This window comes from Orcinus orca, chromosome 4 (assembly GCF_937001465.1).
Source record: "Orcinus orca chromosome 4, mOrcOrc1.1, whole genome shotgun sequence".
NCBI classification, from domain to species: domain Eukaryota; kingdom Metazoa; phylum Chordata; class Mammalia; order Artiodactyla; family Delphinidae; genus Orcinus; species Orcinus orca.
In genome coordinates, this window is record NC_064562.1 from 19,591,199 (window position 1) to 19,618,068 (window position 26,870).

Consider the following 26,870-nt stretch of genomic DNA (forward strand, 5'->3'; position numbering starts at 1 on the left):
TCCAACTGTTCATATATCCATCAAAAATTTACTCTGCCTATGTTGTACCAACAATTGTGCAAGGTGCTACAGATCAAAAAATTAGGTGAAATAAAATTAAATAAGTAAAATTTGGGAAATACTTCCCTTAAGACCTTTGGCTAATGCACGGTTTCCCAACCTCAGCAATACTGACATTTGGGGCTAGATAATTCTTGGTGTGGAGGTTGTCCTGTGCATCCTAGAATGTTAGGCAGCATCCCTGGCCTTAACCCATCAGATGCCAGTAGCAATCCCTTCCAAACCCCAACCCCGTGTTGACGCTCACAGTTTCCAGACATTACCAAATGTCCCCTGGGAGGCAGGGGCAAATCATTCCCAGCTGAAAAACCACTGGTCTTATGTAACCTTCTCCACTTTGAGAACATACTGATTCACAGACTCAGAGACTTAGAAACCAAGGAGGTTTCTCCTCTAACTATCAGTATATAGATGAAGAAACCAATGCCAGAGATAAGAACTCTCTTAGAAGTATACAATGGTTATGTTTTACCAAATTTTCTCTAGTGGATAAGAGGTGATAATTGCTCCCATTTTCTGAGTATTTACTACATGTGAAACACTTCAACTATTGCCTGATTTAATTTTCACAACAAGCCCATAAAGTTAGGTATTAGAGAGAAGACTGTGAAGCACAGTGCCTAGATTATGAAAGCAAATTGGTTTTGAATCACAGATCACCTCAATGACCTTGGGCAAGTTACTAATTAATCTCTCTATGCCTCAGTTTCCTCATATGTAGAGTGGGTATAATCGCCTCACAGTGTCATTGTGGAGCTTAAATGAGTTAATATATATAAAGGGCTTGGGACAATGACTGAAGAAATAGGCATTATATAAATTATAGTTACTTCCTGTACCCACTCATCATCATCATCATCCATTTTATACACGAGGGAATAAATTCATAGAGGTTAGAATATTCGGCCTTAATCACTCAGCTAAAAATTTCAGACCTAGGATTCAACTTTAGCCTGTTTAATTCCAATGTCTACACTATATGGTCTATATTATTATCTGGAACAGTAAGAAAAACAAAAAACTATAATAACAGTTCACATGGAGCATCTCAGCAGATTCTTATGGTCAATAGTCAATCTTTTTATAGATATAACTGCTTAAATTAAGGAAGCTGAGGCTGGAAGAGGCTAAACAAATTAAGTGTTCACAAGAACTTCTCTACCTACAAAATAACTAAAGGAAAGTGGAATGTCAACAAAACTCATTGTACATTAAGTGTTACCTGTTGAAGCTAAATTGATGAAGAGTTTCAAATTTAATTCTGAAACAGGATACATATTAAAACTGATGACATAGTTTATACCAGGATTTTTTTCTTTCTTAGTGGTACATAAAATAATGTTGCATGTTACAACTGACAACATCTTAAATACAATGAAATTTGATATTATCTACTTATTCCATCAAATATTTATTAAGAACAATAACATAAATACCATTTATTAAGTTCTTGCCATGTGCCAAATATTGTTATAAGACCACATGTACATTAAAACATATTGTCTCATTTAAGTACTGGGCTCCGAGTATGTGCCAGGCAATTCTAGAACATTCCTTGAGTAGGGAAATCTACAGTAATCAATTCCAAAGACTCTGAATAAGTTTTTAAATGTTAAATATTTGATAAACTTACTTTGTTGTCTTTCTTTCCAGCAATTATTTCGAATATTAGTCACATAATCTTCTTCCACACTCTTTTCTACCTTTTGTAATAACATTCCTTTATATTCATTTTTAAAGTCTTTGTTGACATAATAAACGACACCCAAGTTTTCTGTCTGCATTTTAATCGTTTGCCCTGATCCACTGTAAAAGAAATGCTTGATCATTATTTTTTTAATTAAAATTGTACATTCTGATCTGCTTCTACAAATCAAGCTAATAAAAATAATTAAAAAGTCAATACTGGTAATCAAATATTTAATATCTCAAATTACCTAAAACCACCATTTATGTCATAAAAAAGTAATCATATTTTAATACATTATGTTCCTATAAGTTCTCTCAATTTTTAGTTAATAAAAAACTTATTTGGAAAAAATAAATCACTTCTTATTTTTAGACCAATCTGTTTTTAATACTATATAATCACTAGCAATATGATTTTACAAAGTTTACATTATATTCATTGTATTACACTAAAGTTTTTTGGAAGGTATGCTGCATTAAATTTGCTATATGTCCTGATCGCTTATATATAAAGTATATTGTGGAAAAATACCTCACATAACAAAAAAGTAATATTTGCTTTTATTTAATCAATATTTTATAAACAGAAGAGTGAAGTCATATCCTCTTTAACGACACAAATCCTATGTGAGATCAATCACAACTCTACTTTTGTCTTTGAAGTCGTTTTGTCTTCTAAAGCTTTTTGTCTTTGATGTCAACACATTACCTATTACATTAAATTGCCATCAAGTTCGACAGATGTAACACTTCTGTGTTTTGTCTGTTCAACAAAGTAACACTTCTGTCATTATCCACAATAGAACAGAAATGTAAACTAACATAATACAAACTTATTGCATAAGTAAACTACCTTTAAAACGAGACATTTTAAAATCAGGTACACATGTAGTAATAGAATATTTGGCACTTAAAAGTTTAAAAGAGCACAAGGCCCTTTAAAGTTAGTTAGGTAAGAAACAAGAGTTCTTTTTTTGTAAAACTTCACTGAGCTACTTACGATCTGGGATATAAGGAATAAGGAGGATTAGAGACCATCAATTGGCTTAATAATGACACGAGGATCAATACAATAATGGGCATCAGCTGGATAAACACAGAAAAACCTCCCTACAAAAAAATCATCAAAGAATAACAAATTGTAATATAACTTTAGTTGTCAATAATCCAACAATTGTCAAACATTTTTAGAGGAAGAAAGGACATTTGAGATAATCGGTTCAGTGCTTCCAAATCTGCCTGATCATACCAACGTCCTGGGGTGATTCTTAAAAATACAACTTTTTAGGTGCTTCACCTAGAGATCCTGATCATGATTTGGAAAACATTGGTATAACCTGATCTCATTTTACAGATGAGGAAGTTCTCTGTCTCCCTCTTTTTCTTCGTACAGAGACTCTATCAATACGCAGCAGGTTGCAAAACTATTTTTATCATGGATTTGAGGGTGGAACATGGACACTGATGAGAGTGGCACAGCTGGGGACCAGACCTTTTAATTTCTGGTCCAGTGCCCTTTCCATTTACCTTTCTCCCTCACGTAATTTAACAGCTATATGCAATTAGGTATAACTGCATTAGAATAAGGCAAGTTACTTCTAATTTAATTTTTTCAGTATTAATTCTAAATTATTTAGAACCAACAATAAGAATTTACGTTCAGAACATGCACACTGCAAGTTTACCTTCATTAGAATCATAGAATACCAAATGTGAAGGTGTCATATTGCCCAACCACCCCTCACCTTGACTTCTACCCCTGCTCCCCCAATATCCCTAAGGATTCTCTAGTCTCTATTGAACACCTCTGGTAAAAGAAAACTCATCACTTCCTTTTAAAACAACTTGCCCTATTTTCAGACAACTCTATGCTTTTCCTGAGCTGAAATTTGCCATTTTCTGATTTCTAATCATATCATAAACATACATCTCCTCTTTCTTCTTCTCTTTCATGTCCACTATGTTGATGCTGATGTTGACTGCTATAGCCAGCTCGTCCATTTGAAAATGAATGTACACTACCTAGAAAATTAAAAGCAAGGTTAAATTAGGGAGAACAATTATCATCAGAAAAATATTTTCCTTTATATTTTTATTTATTTTTAATTACTAAAACAATGCATGTTTGAGTAATGAATGCTTATTGCCCTCTCCTCTTGTGAGTGAAGGGTGGACAAAACCAGGAATGATTCTTCTTTGCTTCCCTTAAACTAAGGAGAAGCTCTTTCTTGATGAAAACTTGAATGAGAGGTCCTTCCTAATACTGCATACAGAGAGGACTTTTGCTGTGGTTGGTTGATTTTACAAACCTTGGATCATTAATCTGAAACTCTGCTTTCTGCATTTATCAATGAATCACAAGTACTTCTAGAAATCAAAAGCTCGTGCTCTAATTCATTTTTTAAAAAACAGCTGTATAATATACTATGGTACAGGTGGACCACAATTTTCAAACATTTTCTTGTTGATGGATATTCAAGTTGTTTTCAAAAAAGGTGACCAGGGGCTTCCCTGGTGGCGCAGTGGTTGAGAGTCCGCCTGCCGATGCAGGGGACACGGGTTCGTGCCCCGGTCCGGGAGGATCCCACGTGCCGCGGAGCGGCTGGGCCCGTGAGCCATGGCCGCTGAGCCTGCGCGTCCGGAGCCTGTGCTCTGCAGCGGGAGAGGCCACAACAGTGAGAGGCCCGTGTACCGCAAAAAAAAAAAAAAGGTGACCAACCAGAAATGGCTATCACTGATAAAGTAAACTATGTTATAACAAGCAAAAGAACTGCAAATCAACTATCAGAAAAATTCACTATTGTCTGAAAGATTTCTAATTGTTCCCAGCATATTTTTAGTCAAAATTATTAGTCTGAATAATTTTTTTGTGAGAGGTAATTATGTATCCTAGTATGTCAAAATGCAGGTTATATTTTCAGTCATTAATTTGTATTTACACATCCTCTTTCTTTCAAGGATGCTTTACAAAATGCCTTATCAATGATCACAATCTTTCTCAATAATATCCAGACAGGACTACCAGGCCAAATTATATTGCTACATTCATAAAGACTATCCTAATTTTGAATGGGATGTTTAACTTAGCACCTTTTGTTACTGCTGTAAACAAGACTGGAGCTATAATTTTAAACACCTTAGAGAAGCTACTCTTAAAGAAAATTAATTTCCACACAAGCAACTTACAGTAAATGTAAGTAAAACACAGTACTACTTATGCTGGTACTAAAAATCTATTCATTTAGTAGTACTTCTACAGTATTTTACTTTGATAGCGTAGTTCAGGAAATTATTTCTATCTTAATGTAATTTTTTAAAACCCACTTACTTTATATGTAACTTATGATTCAGACATTTCAATGGACAGTACCTCCACATACATCCATATTAACAATCTACAATATTATTAATGAAATCTACAAAGATCTTCAAAGAACCAATGTCAAATAGTCTTTCAAGGTACAGATTACTTCCTACAATTGTATTGGCACTTAACTAATGCATTGCCACTGGATTTCCTACTTACAGATCCTTTCTTCAGCTCTATGTAAAATACACAACATCTTTTAAAAAATAACGTATGTTCTAGGAAAAAGACAGACTTACAATAAAGGTAATAAGTCTAACAATTTTCTCCTATCTTCATGATAAACCATCACAGGATCATACTACTATAAGAAAATGTCAGGGAGAAGGTACATAAATCTCTAAATAGCCTAACTGGAGGTGATGATCTCTAGCTTCATAAAGTACAAATATTTATAACTAACATTAAAATACCTGAAGGAAATCCACCACCAAAGAATATATTAAACAAGTCTTCTGGAGTTATATCAGCTTCACAACCTCTATGGAAATTAAATCTACCATTGTTCTGCTGATTACATGCTTGTTCTTCATTGCCTGTGAGGTCATACTGCTTTCGTTTTTCTGGATTGCTTAAAACCGCATAAGCATTTCCAATCTCTGAAAAAGTAATGAGCAAAAGTTGATAAGCAAAGCTTTTATATTATAAAAGCCTGCCCCATATAAAGGCTACTTGTCAAACAACAACAAAAAATGACTTGAGGTTAATCAAAAAAATAATAAGACAGTAACAATTTCTTTTAAAGGTATTATACATTGCTTACAATTACACATATTACCTCCCAATACAATTTTTTATATTATCCAGGCAAGTCTCCCTACTGCCTTGAACATAAAGGAATGCTCATCTTGCTTTCTTACCATTGTGCTCCCCTAACTTCCTGCTTCTTTTCTTGAGTATCCCAATCTAGTCATTCATTACTGCCCTTCAAACCAATAATAATAGCAGTAGCCACCAACTACCAGGCTCTGACCCCAATATCTTATTACTTTATCCATTAGTATCTCAACTTTACAGATGAGCCCCCTGAGGTTCAAAAAGGTTAGGAAACTTGTTCAAGATCAAATTTATTTTAGGATAGTAAGTAAACTCTATGCAACCTACACCATAAACCTTTTTTTGCACACTCCAGCCCAGAGTAAGCTATTCTTCATTTTATTCCTGAACAATTTTATTTCTCTTAAACTGTCAACTCCATGAGGGTAGGGACTGTATCTAAGTTTTCACTGCAATATCCCCACGGTAGAGCATAGAGACTGAATTTGTTTTGAATGAATCCATATATCCATATCTCTAGTCCTCCTATCTCACTTTGCTACTTTCATGATATTCATAAAGAATTCTATTGCCTACCTCATACTCCCATGTCCAAAAGAGCACATTAATTACCAAAATGTCTTCTCGAGGTAATTTACAAAAGCTGTAATGCTTTAATCTAAATGCAAGAATTACTCTATTCACATTCTGAAACATCTAATAATTAATCATTTTATAAGAACAGCTTACTTCTTAAACTGGATCATAAACCTCTTGCATATGGGATTATTTTAAAAATATGTTTGAGATCCCATGTGGTGGCTGCCATAGGCACTGTGCAAGCAAATACATGCTCATTAGGTAGCTGTTTCTGGAGGACTACATAGCACACTGAAATTAATCATATACAGATACTCTAGACCCTTTCGTCTGAATGAGAGATAGCTTTCAGGTGGTCTGTGAACCCTATGGTATGGTGGTTGTTTTTGGATGACTACATATCACACTGAAATTAATCATATACAGATACTCTAGACCCTTTCTTCTGAATGAGAGATAGCTTCCAGGTGGTCTGTGAACCCTATGGTATGGTGGTTGTTTTTGGATGACTACATATCACACTGAAATTAATCATATACAGATACTCTGGACCCATTCTTCTGATTCAGAGATAGCTTTCAGGTGGTCTGTGAACCCTATGGTATGAAAAATTAGGTGGATGGTCCATTTATCTCAGGAGATGGTCCAAAACCTTCTTCAGATTTGCAAATAGATCTGTGACTCAGAAATATAGCAATCATTTATAATGCTGCTCCAATGGAGAAGCATAATCAGAGACCCCAGCAATGTACTTACAAACACCATCAAGGTATTAACACATACCTAAAAAAGAAGTATATCTTTCAATATCTGCCAAAGTTGTACTTCTAGTAATAATATCAGTTTTAGGATTTAACCTCTATGCACTAAAAGGACTATTTCAGGTTCACAATGCTATTACTTTTTATATTAATAATATATTGGCAACCCAATTCTATCTTTAAAGCTTTGCTTTTTAAAAAAATGACTTCCAAACATTATGATGTTTTAGAAAATATTTGTGAAAGATTGTCATAATTCATAATTGTATATGTAAGACAATTTATTCTATCTACTGTGACTAATTTTCTATTCACTTACTTTGTGCTATACCTATAATCAAGATTTTTTTTTCAGGTCCTTATTATCTTACAAATTAAAACCAAAATTTATTTTGGTATTCAAAAGCCTCACAAGATACATTTCCATCTCAGTGTTATTTACTTCACTAAAAGATACCTTCTGCTTTATTCATTTTTCCTTAATCACACTTTTTATATCTTGAGGTTAACTTTAGATTCACATGAAGTTGTAAAAAATATTACAAAGAGACTCCTTCTACCTGTTACCTAATTTCCCCAATGATAATATCTTATAAAATTATATATAAAATATCACAGATAGGATACTGACATTGATATAATCAGGATATAGAACATTTCCATCACCGTCTCAGGTTGCCTTTTAAACCACACCCACTTCCTTCCCCTCCATCCCCTCTTCAAATCCCCACAATAACTAACCACTCTATTCTCTATTTCTAAAATCTTGGCATTTCAAGAATGTTATATCAATGGAATAATACAGTATATAAATAGAATGACACCTCCCAGATTGGCTTTTTTCAATCAGCATAATTCTTTGGAGATGGATCCAAGCTGTTATGTAAGCCATTCATTCCTTTTTTATTGTTTTCCATGGTATGGATGTTTGTTTCACTAATAACCCAGTGAACATCATCTGGGCTGTTTCTAGTTTTGGGTTATTACAAATAAAACTGCTACATAGGGACTTCCCTGGTGGTGCAGTGGTTAAGAATCCGCCTGCCAATGCAGGGGACTCGGGTTCAAGCCCTGGTCCGGGAAGATCCCACATGCCGTGAAGCAACTAAGCCCGTGTGCCACAGCTACTGAGCCTGCGCTCTAGAGCCCGTGAGCCACAACTATTGAGCCCATGTGCTGCAACTACTGAAGCCCACACACCTAGAGCCCATGCTCCGCAACAAAAGAAGCCACCGCAATGAAGAGTAGCCCCCGCTCGCCACAACTAGAGAACGCCTGCGCACAACAACGAGGACCCAACGCAGCCAAAAATAAATAAATTAAAAAAAACAAACAAAACTGCGGGCCTCCCTGGTGGCGCAGTGGTTGAGAGTCCGCCTGCCGATGCAGGGGACACAGGTTCGTGCCCCGGTCCGGGAAAATCCCACATGCCGCGGAGCGGCTGGGCCCGTGAGCCATGGCCACTGAGCCTGCGTGTCCGGAGCCTATGCTCCACAACGGGAGAAGCCACAACAGTGAGAGGCCCACATACCGCAAAAAACAACAACAACAACAACAAACTGCTATGTACATTCATGTACGTGTAAACATAAATTTTTATTTCTGGGATAAATTCCCAGAAATGCAATTGCTGGGCTGTCTATTAGTTGAATACTTAGTTTTGTGAGAAACTGCTAAACTGTTTTACAGAGTGACTGTGTCATTTCATATCCCATCAACAACGTATAAGTGATCCAGTTACTCTGCATCCATACCAGTATTTGGTGTTCTTACTAATTTTTACTTTAACCATTCTGATAGGTGTGTAGTGATATCTCATTTTGGTTTTACTTTGCATTATCCCTAATGGCTAATGAATGTATTAAAAAACCTTTTCACATGCTTATTTACCATGTGTATATAATCTTTTGTGGAATGTCTCTTCATGTCTCTTAACCAATTTCTAATTGGGTTGTCTGCTTTTTTAATTGGGGGTTTGGGGAGTTCTTTATATAACCTAGACACTAGTCCTTTGTCAGATATGTGCTTGGCAAATATTTTCTCCTATCTTGTTGCTTGTCTTTTCTGTTACTTCATAGCATCTTTGTGGAGCAAACAAAAAATTTTTTGATGAAGTCCAACTTATCCACTTTTTGTTTTATAAACTGTCTAGGTTAAGTCTAAGAAGTCACTGCATAGCCTAAGATTCTAAAGTTTTGCTTCCATGATTTTTTGCTAAAAGTTAAAGTGTTGTTTTATATTTATATTCAAGATTCATGTCAAATTCATTCTTATATAAAGCATGAGATTTAGGTCAAGGTTAAATTTTGTTGTTGTTGTTTTACCTATGAATGTCCAATTGCTCCAAAACCATTTGCTGAAAAGGCTATCTCTTCTCCACTGAATTATTTTGCACCTTTGTCATACTGTATGGGTTCCCTGCCCTGTTCCATTGATCTATGTGTCTATCCCTCTCCCAATATTACACTGTTTTGCTAACTGTAGCTATAAAGTAAGTCCTAAAATCAGGTACACTAATTACTCCTACTCCTTACCTTTAATGAACCATTTTTATTTATTCAGGTTCTTTGTATTTCCATAAGAGTTTTAGAATAAACTTGCTCTTATCTACAAAGAAGTCTTGTTAGGATTTTGACAGGAACTGTATTAAATGTGTTTATCAACTTGGGGAGTCTTGACATCTTTACTACCATGTCCTTCAATCCATGAACATGATATATCGTTCCATTTATTTAGATACTCTGATTTCTTTCATTAGTATTGTATAGCTTTCAACATACAAATCTTATACAAGTTTTGTTAAATTTACAGCTAAGTATTTCTTGTGTGTGTGTGATTGTAAACAGTAATGTATTTTTAATTTCAGTGTCTACATGTTCACTACTAGTATATAGAAATATGCTAAATAGAAATTAATTTTTGTATGTTTATCTTGTACCCTGAAATCTTGCAGGATTCACTTATTAGTTCTAGGAGTTTTTTTTTTTTTGGTACATTCCATGGGTATTTTATACATGATCATGTTATTTGCAAATAGGGACAGTTTGATCTCTTCCTTTCCAATCTGTGTGCCTTTTATTTCCTTCTCTCACCTTAATGCACTGACTAGAATTTCCAACACTATGTTGATTAAGAGTGGTGAAAGAGGACATTCTTGTTTGTTCCCAGTGTTAGGGGGAAAGAATTAAGTCTTTCACTGTTAAGTATACTGTTAACTGTAGGTTTTCCATAGTTGCTCTTTTATCAATTTGAGGCAGTTTCCTTTGGAATTACTATTTTTCTATCAGTGTTTTATTTCCTGTCAGTTTTACCACGAATGAGTGGAGAAATTTTTCAAATGCTTTTACTGCACTGACTGATAAAATAAGATTTTTCTTATTTAGCCTATTAACACAGTGGATCACACTGATTGATATTCAAATAGTGAACCAGCTTTGCATCCTTGGAATAAACTCTACTTGGTCAGGATGTATAATTTTTTTAAAAGATTGTTTGTTTTGTTTTTTTAATAAATTTATTTATTTTTGGCTGCATTGGGTCTTTGTTGCTGTGCGCTGTCTTTCTCTAGTTGCAGCAAGCGGGGGCTACTCTTCGTTGCGGTGCGCGGGCTTCTCACTGCGGTGGCTTCTCTTGTTGTGCAGCACGGGCTCTAGGCGCGCAGGCTCAGTAGTTGTGGCTCGCGGGCTCTAGAGCACAGGCTCGGTAGTTGTGGCGCACAGGCTTAGTTGCTCCGTGGCATGTGGGATCTTCCCAGACCAGGGTTTGAACCCGTGTCCCCTGCATTGGCAGGCAGATTCTTACCCACTGCACCACCAGGGAAGCCCTTAAAAGATTGTTGAATTCTAATATTTTATTAAGGATATTTGGGTTTATTCCATGAAGGATATTAGCCTGTAGTTTTCTTTTTTTGCAGTGCCTTTGACTGGTTTTGATAGCAGCGTAATAATAATTTTGTGAAATGGACTGGGAAATATTTCCTTCTCTTCTATTTTCAGGAAGAGACTGTAGAACTGGTTTTAACTCTTCTTGAAAAGTTTCATAGAATTCTCCAATAAAGACATCTGAGCCTGGAGATTTCCTTTTGGGAGTTTCCTAATTACAAGTTTACTTAACAGTTATAGGGCTGTTCATATTACCTACTTCAAAGTGAGTGAGTTCTGATCATTTTCAATTTTCAAAAAATTGGTTGTAAATTTATGTGTGTGGAGCTGTTCATAGTATTCTCTTACCCTTTTGATGTTTGCAGAGTTTGTATCCTTGTTTCTGATACTATTTTTGATAATAGTAAATTGTCTTCTTTTTTCCCTTTGTCTGTCTGTCAATTTTATTGACTTTTCAAACAACTAGTTCTTTTGTTTCACTGTTTTCAATTTTACTGATTTTCACTATTGTTTTTCTGTTTTCAATTTTACAGATCTCCACTCTCACCTTTATTTCCTTCCTTCTTCTTGCTTTAGGTTTACTTTGCTTTTCTTTTTCTAGTTTCATGAGGAGAAGCCTAGATGACTAAGGCTGTTCCTCTCTTCTAACACGTGCACTAAGTGTTATGTTTCCTCTTAGTGTTGCTTTAGCTGGTTCCCTCGAATTTTTGATATGTTGAATTTTTATTCAGTTTAATGTATTTTTTAAAAATTCTCTTTGAGATTTCTTTTACCCATAGATTATTTGGAAGTGTGGTGTTCAGTTTCCAAGTGATTGAACATTTTCCAATTATCTTTCTGTTACTGACTCTATTTTGATTTCATTGTGGTCAAAGAACACACTCTGTATGATTTCAGTTTTTTAACTTGGTAGAAATTTATTTTATGATCCAGGACATGGTCTAACTTGGAGTATGTTCTGAGCACTTGAAAAGATTTTAGAGTCTGCTGTTGGGTGCAGTGTTCTATAAATGTTGATTAAATCTTCTTGGGTAATAGTGGTGTTTAATTCTTTTATATTCTTGCTGATTTTCTGTCTTTTTGTTCTATCAAGTGTTGAGAGAGAGCTGCTAAAGTTTCCAACTATAATTGTGAATTTACCTATTTCTCTTTCCAGTCATATTAGTTTTTGACTTACATATTTTGCATCTGTTTTTTGGTGCATACACATTTATATTGTTATATCCCCTTGAAGGATTGTCCCTTTATCATAACATAATATCTGTGGTAATTTTTTTAGTCTAAATTCTACTTTTTCTAGTATTAATACAGCTATTCCACTTTCTTTTGATTAATGTTTACATGATATATCATTTTTCATTTCTTTACTTTCAGCCTGTCTATATTGTTATAAATGCAGTGAGTTTCTTATAGGTAACATATAGTCGAGTCATATATTTTTAATTCACTTGGCCGATCTGTCTTTTAATTGATATATTCAGATCATTTACATTTATATGTAACTACTGATAAGTTAGAGCTTATGTCTACCATTTTATTTTTTGTTTTCTGTTCTGTTTTCTTTTCCCTAACTTCCTGGGAGTTATGTGAACATGCTTTTTGGAATTCCATTTTGATTTATCTAGTGTTTTCTCACTCTATCTCTTTGTACAGTTTTTCAGTGGTTGTTCTAGATATTACATTATATATACATAACTTACCACAGCCTACTAATATCATCACTTTGCTAGTTCAAGTGTACTGTGAAATCCTTACTTCTACTTCTCTTTACTTTCCTTTGTTCTTCCCCATTTATAATGTAACTGCCTTATGTATTTTCTCTACATACATTGAGAACCACATCAGATAATATTAAAATTTTTGCTTCAAATGTCAAACATAATTTAGAAATTCAAGAGAAGCAAAGTATATTGCATTTACCCATATTTTTGCTTATGCTGTCCTTTCTTCCTTCTTGATATTTCAGATTCCTTTTTTTAATTATTTCCTTTTGTTTAGAAATTTTCCTTTAGCTGTTCTTTTAGGGTATGTCTGCTAATGACAAATTCTATTACTTTTCCTTCATCTGAAAATATCTTGATTTCCCCTTCATTCCTGAAAGATATTTTTGCTGGGTATAGAATTCTGGGTTGATAGTTTCTTTTCTTTCAGTATTGAAAACTGTGCCACTTCTTCCTCGCCTGCATGATTTCAGATGTGAAATTCACTGTCATTTGAATTGCTTTGCCCCTATAGGTAAGGTGTCACTTCTCTTTTGCTGCTTTCAAGGTTTTTTCTTTATCTTCAGTTTTCAGAAGTTTGACTATGATGTGTCTTGGTGTGGATTTCACTGGGCTTATCTTTTTGGAGTTCACTCAACTTCTTAAATTATGGAAGTTTATATCTTTTGTCAAGTATTTGAAGTTTTCAACCTTTATTTTTTTTTTAGTACTTTTTCAGCTATGCCCTCTTTCTCCTCTTCTTCTAGGAAACATAGAAGAATGTGAAATCTTTTGTTATAGTCTCACTTGTACATGAGGTTATGTTCCTTTTTTCTCTTTCAGTCTATTTTCTCCACTGTTCAGACTGAATAATGTCCATTTTTCTATTTTCCAGTTCACTGATTTTTTTTTCCTCTGTTATTCTGCTGTTTATGCTATTCATTGCTAGTTTCATTTTGGTTTTGCACTTTTAATTTACAGAATTTCTATTTGATTCTTTATACCTTTTGTTTATTTGCTCTGACTTTCTATTTCTTTGCTGAGACTTTTATTCTAAATGTTTCAAGCATATCTGTAATTGCTCATTGAAGCATTTTTATGATGGATGCTTTAAAGCCTTTGTTAGGCAATTCTAACTCTTCTGTCATCTTCATGTGCATTTCTATTGATTGACTTTTAAAATTTGATTTGAAGTGTTCCTAATGTTTAGTATGGTAAGTGATTTTCAATTGATTTGTGATCATTTGAGGTATTATCTTATAAAGCTGTCGACCTTTCTAAAGCTTCTGTTTTAATTGTCCTGTTTGGTACAGGAAGTGAGGATACCATCTTGTTACTCCAAGGTGGGAGCAGAAGTTGAGGTTTCCCCCTTGGCCTCTGATGACATCTGAAAGAAGAGGCTCCTCATCACTGATGGGCAGGGATGGGATTTCCAGTCCCCAATCAAGCCTCCACTGATATCTCTTTGGCTGGAAAGAGGAAGGGTGCCTCATTATTGCTCCCCAGGTGGCTTTAATGACACCACAATGATAAGGCTTTGCTTACCTCTGGATGGCAGTGAAATTCCAGGCCACTTATAACACTACCCCGGGTGGTGGGGGAGAGGAAGGGATACCTTGTTACTGCTGGTAGCAGTGGAAGTAACAGCTCCCTACTCAATCTTCTCTGTTACCACCCCAGTTGGGAGGGTAGGGCATCTCATTACAGCCTGGAGAGGGTGACAGTATAGGTTCTCAGCCTCTGCTGGTGTGGGTGTGGGTGGGGCCACAGTTTTTTCTGTGGTATTTGGCTGCGGTAGAACGGCTACTGCTTAAAAGTTTTCTGTCTTGCTATGTTGCCCCTTTCCGGGTTGTCTGGCTAGAGACAGCAGGCCTTTCTTGGGAATTGTTTGTCTGTGCTCATTGGTGTTTCTGGGTTATCTGCTTCTCCAGCACCCAGTCTAAGACATAAAAGGCAAAATGCAACCCAAGCAACACACTGCCATGTTGTTCTTTGGGCCCCAAGGTCCTTAGCTGGTCTACCTTCTTCCCTCTATGTTTCAGTTTTCTTATGTTTGTTTTATTTTATAACTAATATCCAGTTGCACTTTAGTGTGAGGAAGAGGGAAAAGTATATCTCTTCCATCTTCCTGAAAGTGTATGTTGTCACTGACTTTTTTTTTTTTTTTTTTTGGCGGTACACGGGCCTCTCACTGCTGTGGCCTCTCCCATTGCGGAGCACAGGCTCCAGACGCACAGGCTCAGTGGCCATGGCTCATGGGCCCAGCCGCTCCACGGCATGTGGGATCTTCCCGGACCGGGGCATGAACCCATGTCCCCTGCATCGGCAGGCGGACTCTCAACCACTGCGCCACCAGGGAAGCCCGTCACTGACTTTTAAATCACTTCCCTCATTCTCATATCCAAGTTTCTGCCATCTTCTCTCTTCACTAACCACAGAAATCATACACACCTTGTGTAAACTCTTAATTCTCACCAATTATATGACGGCTTCTCCAATTACTCATTATAATTCTACTTTATCTTTCTGACTTTTCTTCAGACATCTTTATTCTATGTTTTGAATTTAATTACATTCAGTCTTCTGGGAGATCCTGGGTAAATCAGTTAATCTCTCTGAGCCTCAATTTTCTTATTTGTGAAAGAATGACACTGGTTCCCATCTATTTCAGAAGATTGTTAATAAGCATTAAATTTTTAAAATTGGAATGAAAAAACTATAAAATGCTTGTCAAATGTTAGGTATTACCATTATTCCAAATGTTCTGTGTGAGTCTTGTCTCCTCTTCAAAAATTACAAATTCTTTGAGTAAGAGGATATCTCATATTTTCTTACTGTATATCTCTCAGAATTAGCCCATAGGGTAGAACTGATATCTCTGTTCTTATAGATTCACTCTAGATGTTAAGAATATTGAACTACCAAACCTAACACAGGCAGTAGCATCTGATCCATTATTATTTATCAAGCAAACATATAAACAGCTAATCAATGCCCTTGTCATTATATTCAAGTATATGTAAACAGGCACATGTACTATTCAAATAGACTCTGAAATACTTGGGAGTCTTTGAAGGTCAAGGTAGACTGGGCATGTTTTGAAGATATCCACATCAGACAGAAGAAAAGGGATCCATTTGATTCAAATATTTTTTTAAGGTACGTTTATCTATACTATGCAAGTCACTGTCTAGATGTAAATAAAATATTCTCTGCTTTGAGAAACTCACAAACCTAACTAAAGAACAAAGAAAGAGCTACATGAAGTTAAGAGTTCATTTAGTCTACTCTCTTTTTTTTTTTTTTTTTTTTTTGTGGTACACGGGCCTCTCACTGCTGTGGCCTCTCCCACTGCGGAGCACAGGCTCCGGACGCGCAGGCTCAGCAGCCATGGCTCACGGGCCCAGCCGCTCCGCAGCATGTGGGATCCTCCCGGACCGGGGCACGAACCCGTGTTCCCCACATTGGCAGGCGGACTCTCAACCACTGCACCACCAGGGAAGCCCCTAGTCTACTCTCTTTGATAGTAAACTTTTATTTTTAAAGTTTTACAAAACACACAAATGAAAATATCTCTTCTATCTAATTTAATTCCGTAACCAATTATCTCCTCTTTTTCTATTCTTGAAAGATATAAAAAACAAGTGGTTTCCATTTTCTGTAAAAAGTATTTTGGCAATTACAGAGCAATAAATCTATACTTACCTCTCATATAAACAAAAAACTATAGTCTTTACTTAGAATAAACAGCTTGGTATCCCAAACACAGAAATTTAGATCAAATGCTTAAAAATAAAATAAGACGATTCAGAAGGTAATGAAAAGGTCCTATGTGCTGAATGACTGAAACCTGCCATTTCTGTGTGCTGACACACTAGCAGTAATATTTTCTAATTAACTACCTTTGCTCACCAAGCATCTCTGGCTTACAATCTGGGTTTTCTTTTCTTTATTTTTTTTAGCCATGCCACACGGCACGTGGAATTCACAGACCAGGGATCGAACCCGGGCCCCCTGCAGTGGAAGCGTGGAGTCTTAACCACTGGACTGCCAGGGAAGTCCCAACAATCTTGGTTTTCTATGTAGTTTCCACTCAATGATATATGGGTTCATCAGCCACCACCCTATTATGATCCTCTTTGGAGTTAATAAATTGGCATTCTGACTTACAAATAACCCCCTATGTATTGAATAATGTGCGCCCTTCCTCTAGAGATGAATCACCGCCAAGCATGTTGATAAACATTAAGTTTCTAGTTTTGCAAAGTGTAGTATTAGACTCTGAAATGTACCACACCAAAGAACAATCACCTTTGTTAAACTCCTCTAAGTGTCTGTGTGGGGTGACATATATGTTGCTCACCTCTTCAAAACACAACACAGGCTGTAAAATATTGGTAGGTTCACTTACTGTTATTCTAAGACCGATAATGCTAACATGACTTCAATACAGAAATGGGAGAAAGAAGCAGTTAAATGTCCTTAACATTAATGAAGAATTAATACTGAAATCATCTAACAGATCACAAACATGCAAATAACTCACTGCCAAATGTGTTTAGACATCTTAAAAACACAAAAAATTTTAAATTAAATGATTTTAATTCAGAAAGTGAAAAAAAGGTTTTTAACTTTGGGGGGGAATATGTGCTAAAGTTAGTGTTTTTGAGTAAAGCAGCTTTTCCTATGCTTTCAACACACCACTTCTAATCTGAGGAGACAGAGAAGGCTCTCACTGTCACAGAGACGGTCTACTTTCACCAGCACCACTTTGGCAGCTGCTTTTGCTGGAAAATATTAATAATCCCCAAATGTATTTTGCTTGCCAACTTCTTTTAAAAAATGAAACTGTTTTGCAAACAATGTTAACAGTATTTTTATGAATGACAATTGAGTCGTCTATCTTTTAGGAACATTTAAAATGATTATCTCCTTCCTGTTATTCCAAGACCCCAGCATTTCACTGTAAACATCATACATTGGTTTTATGAATGCCAAATTCACGAGAACAAATAATCGCAAAAAAAAAAAAAAAACTTAAACAAAAAACCAAAAGGGCTTCCCTGGTGGTGCAGTGGTTGAGAGTCCGCCTGCCGATGCAGGGGACACGGGTTCGTGCCCCGGTCCGGGAAGATCCCACATGCCGCGGAGTGGGTAGGCCCGTGAGCCATGGCCGCTGAGCCTGCGCGTCCGGAGCCTGTGCTCCGCAACGGGAGAGGCCACAACAGTGAGAGGCCCGCGTAATGCAAAAAAAAAAAAAAAAAAAAAAACTTAAACAAATAATCGCAAATTTAAGCATTTTCCTATGAATCAGAAATTAACTATTATGAATAAATTGTAATAAACATGAATTATAAAATCAGTTCTCTCACACTTATTTACTAAATTGGCAAAAAAACTGAAATAATAAGAAAGAAAATGAAGAAAATATTAGCCAAGAGAAAAGAAACATTCTTGAAAAAAAAATCACAGTAGTTAGAACTACATATAAAATATGCAAATATTGGCCAGAGTTAACAGAAATAGAAGAATACTGGACAAATAGTGATTCCAAGTAATTTCTCAATTCTAGACAGTCTCTAATATCTTAAAAACTCATAAAAAATATATTGCTTTTAGTTCTTTTAGAACCAGCTGGCAACATGCTAGAAGCTCATGCATAATCATCACACTACTTGTCTGTAGTAAACTAGAAGGCATGCATGGGTATCTAGAAAAGTTACTTAGAACTTTGCCAAAACTGACATGTTGCTTTTGTGAAGCCAAACAGCATTTGTTTGGCTCTTGGTATAACAAGTTAACAGTGAAGTTTTAAAGGATTTTGAGGAGGCTTGCTTATGCTGGCCTCTAAATGCACCAGTCTAAAGGCAGAATTTAATATTCTAAAACACTGTAAAACGGATTCTGAAAAGGGCTTAGAAAATTGCTTTAAAAGGTTTACTTTACTTTTAAAAGCATCTGTTGCTCCAGGTGCATGGTTTTTGTCTGGATGAAACTTCAAAGCAAGCTTTCTATAAGCTTTTTTCAAATCTTCATCACCAGCATCTTTGGTAACTCCAAGTACTTCATAGTAATTTTTACATTTGTTTATGCTGTGAACAAGAGAATGTGTTACATTGTAAGTAAACTTCAACGAAGAGCTTCGAGTAATACCTCTATTTTTTAATTTACTAGAATAGTATAAAGAACTGTCTGTGGACTGTTTTCTCGACATCAAGTTATAGTTTATCCATTAAGGGTTATTGCTCCATTCTCTTTTTCAATCACAGACCATTTTTCCAACCTCTCCCAATCTAAGAAGAATTGACCATAAGAATGTCCTTGGTGCAATTTATCACAACTACAGAGAAGTAAAGCAAAGCTCATAACAAATGTGGATGAAGGACAGAGCACACACTGTAACTAAAAGGAGAGAGTAAGAACAATTTTATAGTACTCTTAAGTGCATAAATAAATTCCAAAACTCCTCGCAAGTATGTCACAGCTAAAGATTAATGTGCATTGCATTCCAAGAGTTTTATTGTTGCATAATGTAACCTAACCAAATATCAAAGCAACAGTTTAGTGCATGTAGGCAATTACAGTACCCTATGGCTTCAATGTCAAGGCAAGTTAATTCAGCTAGGCAATGATAAAGAAAATTCATTTGTGTCAGTCTCTATGAAAGATAAAATCTCATAATAAAATACATCATGGACTCAAAAATATTTGTTACACCTGATTTTCATTATGATGAACATACTCTTAATGATTACTTACATGTTTATAACCCTAAATATGGGTTTATAACCCTAAAAACATGTTTATAATCCTAAATATATTTAAGCCCAGAGTCTTTGAAGTATGTTAGGAAAAGAAATACTCTGAATGGAGCAGAGAATACTAATCCTTTTGTATGCTAACATTGTCCCATGGCCTAAAAATTTTTCTTCACTAAAATACAGCTACATTTTAAATATTTTTTGTTGAGTACTATATAACTTTAAATGTGTTCCATGTATGAGAGCCCTGATGACAGAAGTAGTAAGAAGTAAAAGGATCTGAGGCACAATTGTTCCCTGACAGCTAAAGAACTGCAAAGGCTGACTTGAAATTTTCAGAGAAAAGAGACAAGATTGATCTTATTTCGCTACTAAACCTATTAGCCATCACAGTGCTTGGTACATGATGGGTTCTCAGTAAATATTTATGGAATAAATGAACCTTAGCTCTCCTTTCATAATGAAAGCATTCATCATTTGTTATATGAACAAGGGGAAAAAAAGAACACACTGAAAATATTATAGAATTTTTTAATAATCACAACAAAAATCTGTTAGGCAGTCTTCTTCAGAGTAATAATTAAAATTAGATTTTTCTACTTTAGATACTTAATAAATATGAACACAAGTCAATATTATTTCATAAACATGACATTTCCTTTATTTAGTCAATAATATTTATTGAGCATGAACTACGTCCCAGGGCACTTGAGATCTGTTAGAGAACAAAACAGAGAACGATCACTGCCTGTGTAGAGACTCATTCTCCTAGATATGTTAAGAAACTATGTGATAGAAAAAAAGAGAAGAACGACATGTACAGAACACCTACTGTGTGTCAGGCACATATCCACAACCCCATATCCATGTTCCAACATCCATAAAGTTCTGAAAAATGGAAGTTATTCTATAACTAACTTGACTGCAAAAACCTGACTTGGAAACTGTCAGAAGCAAAATTTCAAAGGCAAAACTGAACTGATGTGAAGCTGCTATAGAGTCTTCATTTATCACATTCAAGTGTAATATTTGTACCTTTTGCTGCAGGAATGGCACTATTAGGTTAGGGCTGCTTACCAGACCCTGCTAAGACATTATGTAATCTATAACATATGCTCCTTATTACTTTTCGAAAATATGAAGATCTCGAGTTCCAAACTACATCTGGTCCACAAAAATTTCACGTAAAGAATCGTAGAATCTTATTATGCTGATTATTTTATACAAATTATCTCATTTACTCATTAGATAGATACTATTCCTATTTAACCAATGAGGAAATCAAGGCTTCGTGTGGTTATGTAAATTGCCAAATGTCATATAACCAAGTAACAGATGGAAACCAGAATTTATTTCTTCAACAAAAATTTACTGAATATCCACTTTCTGCTAGATGCTGTTTTAGACACTATAGTGGTAAATAAAGCAGTCAAAAATTCCCTCCTCACATTAAATTTACAATTGGGAGAGAGACAAGCAATTAACAAATATAGAAGTAAAATACGAAGTACATCATATGACATCATATGGTGATAATATATTTAGAGAAAAATGAAGTGGCAAAGGGAAAGAGTGAATGGAAAGAGAGGCCTGCTATTTTAAATAGGGCGATTAGGAAAGGCCTCACAAGTGAAGCTTCAATCCTCAGTTTGTCTGACTTGAAAATCCTGCTGTCTCAGAATCAGAATAAAGAAGAAAAGGAGCCCATTCAGACTCCAGACCAACCACTTCCTTCTATTTGCTCTTCTAATCAGTGTTTAAACAGATTCTCTGTTGGTTTTGGTGCCCCAAACATGCCTTCTCTGCCTCTCTTCTTGTTTAGTTAGTTTCTACAATGTCTTCAGACCTCAGCTGAGCTCTTCCGTTTCTCAAGAACTCAGATTCCTCAAGACTAAGTTTGGTGACCCTCTTATATTCTCCCAAAGCTCTCTGAACTTAGCCCTATCCCAGCAATTATCTTAAATGTACCACAGCTATCAGTTTACAGGTTCGCCTACTTTTCCACACTATTAGGCCCCTTGAAGGCAGGGATTGTGTCTTGTTCACTGTATGTGTTAAATGGATGGATGACTAGTACAATTTGAGGGCAGAAATGGTGAAGATCTAAAAGTCATTTTTGGACCAAAGATAGTAAGTGCTGTAAGAAAAATATAGTTGGCACCAAAAAATCAATTTGGAATAGAAGACTGTGGGACAAGGACCAGAGCTAAAAATATGACAGACACTATCTGAACACAAAAGACAAAAGGCAGTGATAAACAAAACACTGAACAATCCTAAAGTCATTACTACTTGCTTTGAATGCGTAAGATGTTTCCTTATGTACCAGATTAATCCTATAAAATTATTTTGTTGATTATTTCCTGAGCACAAAAGGCTAGGCAATAGAAAAAGGCAGTCTAGGAGAGGGCTGCTGGATAGTATAGGGAAATTAGGTTGGAATTCACCTTCTAGAGATTCACCAGTCTTCTAGAGATGGGTCATAAAGCTAAGTACTAAGTACAAAGAGAAAAAAGGTAGGAAAAACAATTATTTCACTAACTCTTAGCTGTATCTAGCTCTACCATATCTTCCTTGCACTGAATTTTTCATCTGTAATTTTCATCTGTAATTTTCAACTGTAATTAAAATAATATTAGAGAAGAAATTCTTTGAGAACCTAGCAGAGAGGTATAAAGTCAACATTACCAATGGACAAGCTGTAGAGTATGTATCTCAAGTAACGCTACAAATATACTCATTTACTTAATTTTTCACACCTAAATGAGAAATTACCATTCACAAATTAATTTTATTCTATATATTGTTCATTATACTCCTGTTCACCAACTAACTGCTTTGTCACATTTTTTTATAGTTCGCTCCTTACTGAAAGATTCAAACCTTCTTCACCATCCTCACCAAAGAATAAAAAAAGAAGGAAGGAAGGAAGGAAGGAAGGAAAGAAGGAAGGAAGGAAGGAAGAAAGAAAAAAGAAAAGAAAAAAGAGGTAATCTATTACCTGCCCTGGAAGAAAATATTGTGTAAAAAGGCCAGAAAGATATGTCTGGGAGCTCAACAGGGGAGATGTATGCATGGCTCAACTTTTATGTCTTCCTTTATGTGTGAGAAAGCATTCTGGCCGTGGAAGGAGGGGTCCTTTCTATTCTTTTTTTCATATATTATAGATGATTTTTAAATAAACTTCAAATTTAATTGGTGTTTAGGAAAATAATTCTTTACTCCTGAGACAAAGGATTATTTATTTTATAAATTTAGCACAATGGTTTATTTTCTTTTCATTTAAAGAACTACAGCTTAAATCCAATCCTAATGAAATCCCCATAATTCAAATAATTTTAACAGTTATACAGAAGTGTTCCTAATTGATAAATATAATGATGGCCAGTTAATGATTTCTCACTGATCTTGTAAATTTTTAAAATAAAAGATGGGCTTTTTTTCTATGAGATATTAAAAGTCTCTTTAAATTAGATCCAGGACACCTTTTGCTCTGTAATTTTTCAATATATTTCAATGTAAAGACAACAAACAGTGCTTAGTTTCACAGAATATGAGTTTTTACAAAGTTACACACTTTTTCTTCAGTCTTACTGTAACCTAGCTCTTACTTATGCAATGGATGCAGTATTATTGCATGGCTTCTCCCATTGAGCCAAACTGTCACTGGGCAACTTGTTTGCATAATCGTGCTAACCAAGATAACATGGCTTTCTTCAGAAAAATCCCCTGTGTATAGGTAAAACAAAAACAAAAACATACAGCATGTAAGTGTTTGCTGGTGATCTGTTACCTCACTAAAGTGACAGTTACAAAGGCTAATATAACGAGTAAGTGTTACATGATTAGCTAAGCAACTCTTATTCAGTATAAGGTACCAAGAGAAATACTTTGAATAACTTAGGGGTTCTATTAAAGAATGTTCTGATCATATTTATCCCCAAAGGACAAAAATTTCATTTATTTAATTTAAAAAAGGTATGCTAAAATTATTGATAAGAGAAACAATCTCTAATACAGGTATACTACTAAGCTAATACTTGTACTCCATAAAAATTCAGTATCAAACTTGGCTGGGTCCACAGTGCTAGCCAGCAATCCTCCCATTCCATCTGCCTTTCCCCTCTGCAAATATTCTATACCTTTACCACTCTTCTCAAGCTTTCAATCTCATCTCTTTTCTTCTAACTGTCAGAGGATAACTTCAACTCCAATTTCATAGAGAACACAGACCCAAAAGACAGGAACTCCCTCAACATTTTATTTCCATCTGTCCAATTCTGGCCATATACAAAGGGGATCTGCACCCACTATCATCTTTCATCTTTCACACAATTCACTCTATTTAGGTCTTTTACTGAGAACAAGTTCTCCCAGTAAAAAGTAATTTCTACAAGAAAATAAAATTTGTTTTTGGAGAGATGTGGTTTCCTGAAACACATTTCAGCACACTGTTTAATTAAAGGTTTTTCTTAAAGAAATTCAAAAGCAAGTCTCTCATTTATTCACTTATTCAGCCACCTCTGACACAATACTACTGTTATAAAAGTCATTAGCAAGATTATTTATAATTCTCAAAGTACTTCACTACCATTCAGACTAACCAAATATCCTTTACCATGATTATGGAGTCTTTGTTTCTTATTGTGGTCACACAGATAAAATGTTACATTCAAGCTTTAGCATCTGAATATATATGAAGAAAAGCAAAATATAAATACATTGATATTTGATTTAAAAATAACTTCAATTCCAAATTATGGTGAGTAAAAAAGAATTAACTAAAAATAAGAATGGGAAAAAAAGGGTGAAAAAAGAAAGAAAATAAGATTAAAAGAGAAATAGGTAAGAAAGGGCAAAAGAGAAAGAAAACTAGCTTTACCTACTTTTCACTTAAGCTAGTTCACTGTACTATTCACTCTCTATGTTGAATTATCCGATTAATCACTGTTCAGAGTCCTTCATCCTTATACTTTAGTTTCCTTAGACAGCAATTTCAGTACAACATCAATACAGTTTCCTTAAGCTACAGCAGGAGACCATAACAGTATTTTCTCTAGTGTTTCATATTCAGAAGTTCATTTTCTTTCCAGAAAATCTTTTCTTAATTATAAAATTAATAAAGTCAATCTCCAAAACCCAGTTCATAATTTTCCAATTCTACCTAATTCTTCTGCTTTAAGTAGAAGTGTATCATGAAGTAAAACTAAAACACTGAGACAGAATGATCAGAGTAAGAAAAATATTAAAAGGAGAGGACGTTATAGTGTTTGCATATGTATAAAGATAGCCTTAAAGAAAGAATATAAACAGAAAAAAAAACTATCCTTCATTAATATAAGTAGGAAATTGAAAATGCTGCTGCAGTTGCCCTCAATCTTCTTCTCATATGAAATTCTCCTGCTTTCATATATATACATATATATATGACAAAACAATTCTTTATCCTCTTTCAATATTGTTATCTAAACACTGTACTGTGTCAAAAATTGAAACAATTTGCCTCAAAAATTTTCTTTCTGTAAGTAGCTTTGTGGCTTATAGTTACTTTAAAAGATGGAAACTTCCAGGGCTTCCCTGGTGGCGCAGTGGTTGGGAGTCCGCCTGCCGATGCAGGGGACGCGGGTTCGTGCCCCGGTCTGGGAAGATCCCGCATGCCGCGGAGCGGCTGGGCCCGTGAGCCATGGCCGCTGAGCCTGCGCGTCCGGAGCCTGTGCTTCGCAACGGGAAAGGCCGCAGCAGCGAGAGGCCCGCGTAATGCAAAAAAAAAAAAAAAAAAAAAAAAAAAAAGATGGAAACTTCCGGAGTTGGTAATTTACAGACTGATTTTATACAGAATATAAAGCATAAGACACCCAGAGTTCAATTCCTCAATGTCTGTTCTGCTACTGAATTATAATCCAAACCCATTTTTTAGGTGTTACGACATTAAACTTATATTAGTATCAGTTATAATGGACACATAAGTTATTTATTCCTACCTGAGAACTCCATCTACTTGGTCTTTGGTGTAGCCTTTTCCACTTTCACCACTACCAGAGTAGCTGTCCTTTGTGCAGTTAGGCTTGCTTTGATCACTACTACCTGACGGTTTTCGGCAATGAGGGCTATTTCCAGCAGTGCTTCCATTTTTCATAATTATTTCCAATAGCGCTGTGGAAAGATACAGAAAGCATACTATCTCTATCTCTGTTTACATACACATGGTCTTGAGAAAAAAGTTTTAAAGCTGACAAATTGTGTACTTCAGAAAGATACACCATAGGGTCTTTTAAAATAAATAGCAAGCATTCCCTTATGTACTTAGCTGTTGACAGACTACTGATCACCATTTAGAAGTAGAATATTAAGAAGTTTAATGTTAGTAACTCAAAATTACTATCATCCAATAACTTATGACATACTTTTATTTGTCACATCATGGTGAAACTGCAGAATACCAAAGAAAAAGATAGTCCTTAAAGTAGCCAATGAGATTACCTAAAAAGAAACAGAAATTAGACTTCCTATTTATTTCTCAGCAGCAACAATGGCAGCTAAGTGAGTAATATCTTCAAAATACTTAGGGAGAATAACTATCAACTTGAGTTCTGCATTAATTTTCTGAAAATTAGATAAGATTAAAATAAAAACATTTTCAAACAAACAAAAACTGAGAAAATTTACCACTAAGATTTCACTAGAAGATACTTAAAATACTAAATACTAAAATATTTTGAACAAAAGGAAAATGCTTGCAGACAGGCTGAGATGTAAAAGGGAATGGACATCATGAGGTCCAAATACTGTGGAGCAAACACTGTGGTAATGTGTGAGTAAATCTAAACTGAGTCCATAAAGCAACAGTATATGTCTAGGATCTCCTAGAAAATACTGGAGAGGCACAGAAGAGGGTAGAGAGAATATATGAAATAAGAATGGCCATGTATATTCATAATGATTAAAGATGGGAGGGTGGGAGGGATTGATTGAACTATTTTCTCTCCTTTTGGGTATGCTTGAAACTTCCCACAATGAGTTAAAACTAAACATTGAAAAAATAAAATCAACAGAACTAAAAGGAAAAAACAGAGAAACCCACCTTGACAGTAAAAGATTTTAACACACTTTTAATCCAAAACTGACACTGGGTCGATTAAATAATTACTAAGGATACAAATGACATAAACTTCTAATTTATCAAGTTTGATCTAAGAAACATAAAGTAATTATATACAACAAATGTGAATATTCATTTTTTACAGGCACACAAGGAATGAAAATTGACTACATTATAACTAGACCATAATATTATC

At 35.2% G+C, this 26,870-nt stretch overlaps 1 protein-coding gene across 6 annotated transcripts in view; it reads right to left on the reverse strand.

The window, feature by feature from the left end:
• The window catches only part of DNAJB14 (DnaJ heat shock protein family (Hsp40) member B14), a 47,986-nt gene that overhangs the window by 6,364 nt on the left and 14,752 nt on the right, over positions 1-26,870 (reverse strand). For 2 of the 6 annotated variants that reach the window (XM_049709189.1, XM_033401941.2), the window contains 6 exons: positions 25,557-25,728; positions 18,761-18,906; positions 5,530-5,715; positions 3,677-3,771; positions 2,750-2,859; positions 1,694-1,866 (listed from right to left, as the gene is read on the reverse strand). In XM_049709189.1, coding sequence (XP_049565146.1) covers positions 1,694-1,866; positions 2,750-2,859; positions 3,677-3,771; positions 5,530-5,715; positions 18,761-18,906; positions 25,557-25,728 — 882 coding nt within the window. Of the gene's footprint in view, positions 1-1,693; positions 1,867-2,749; positions 2,860-3,676; positions 3,772-5,529; positions 5,716-18,760; positions 18,907-23,186; positions 23,305-25,556; positions 25,729-25,979; positions 26,056-26,870 lie in introns of those variants that run through there. The other 4 variants (XM_049709188.1, XM_004263562.3, XM_033401949.2 and 1 more) reach the window with 3 other exon arrangements.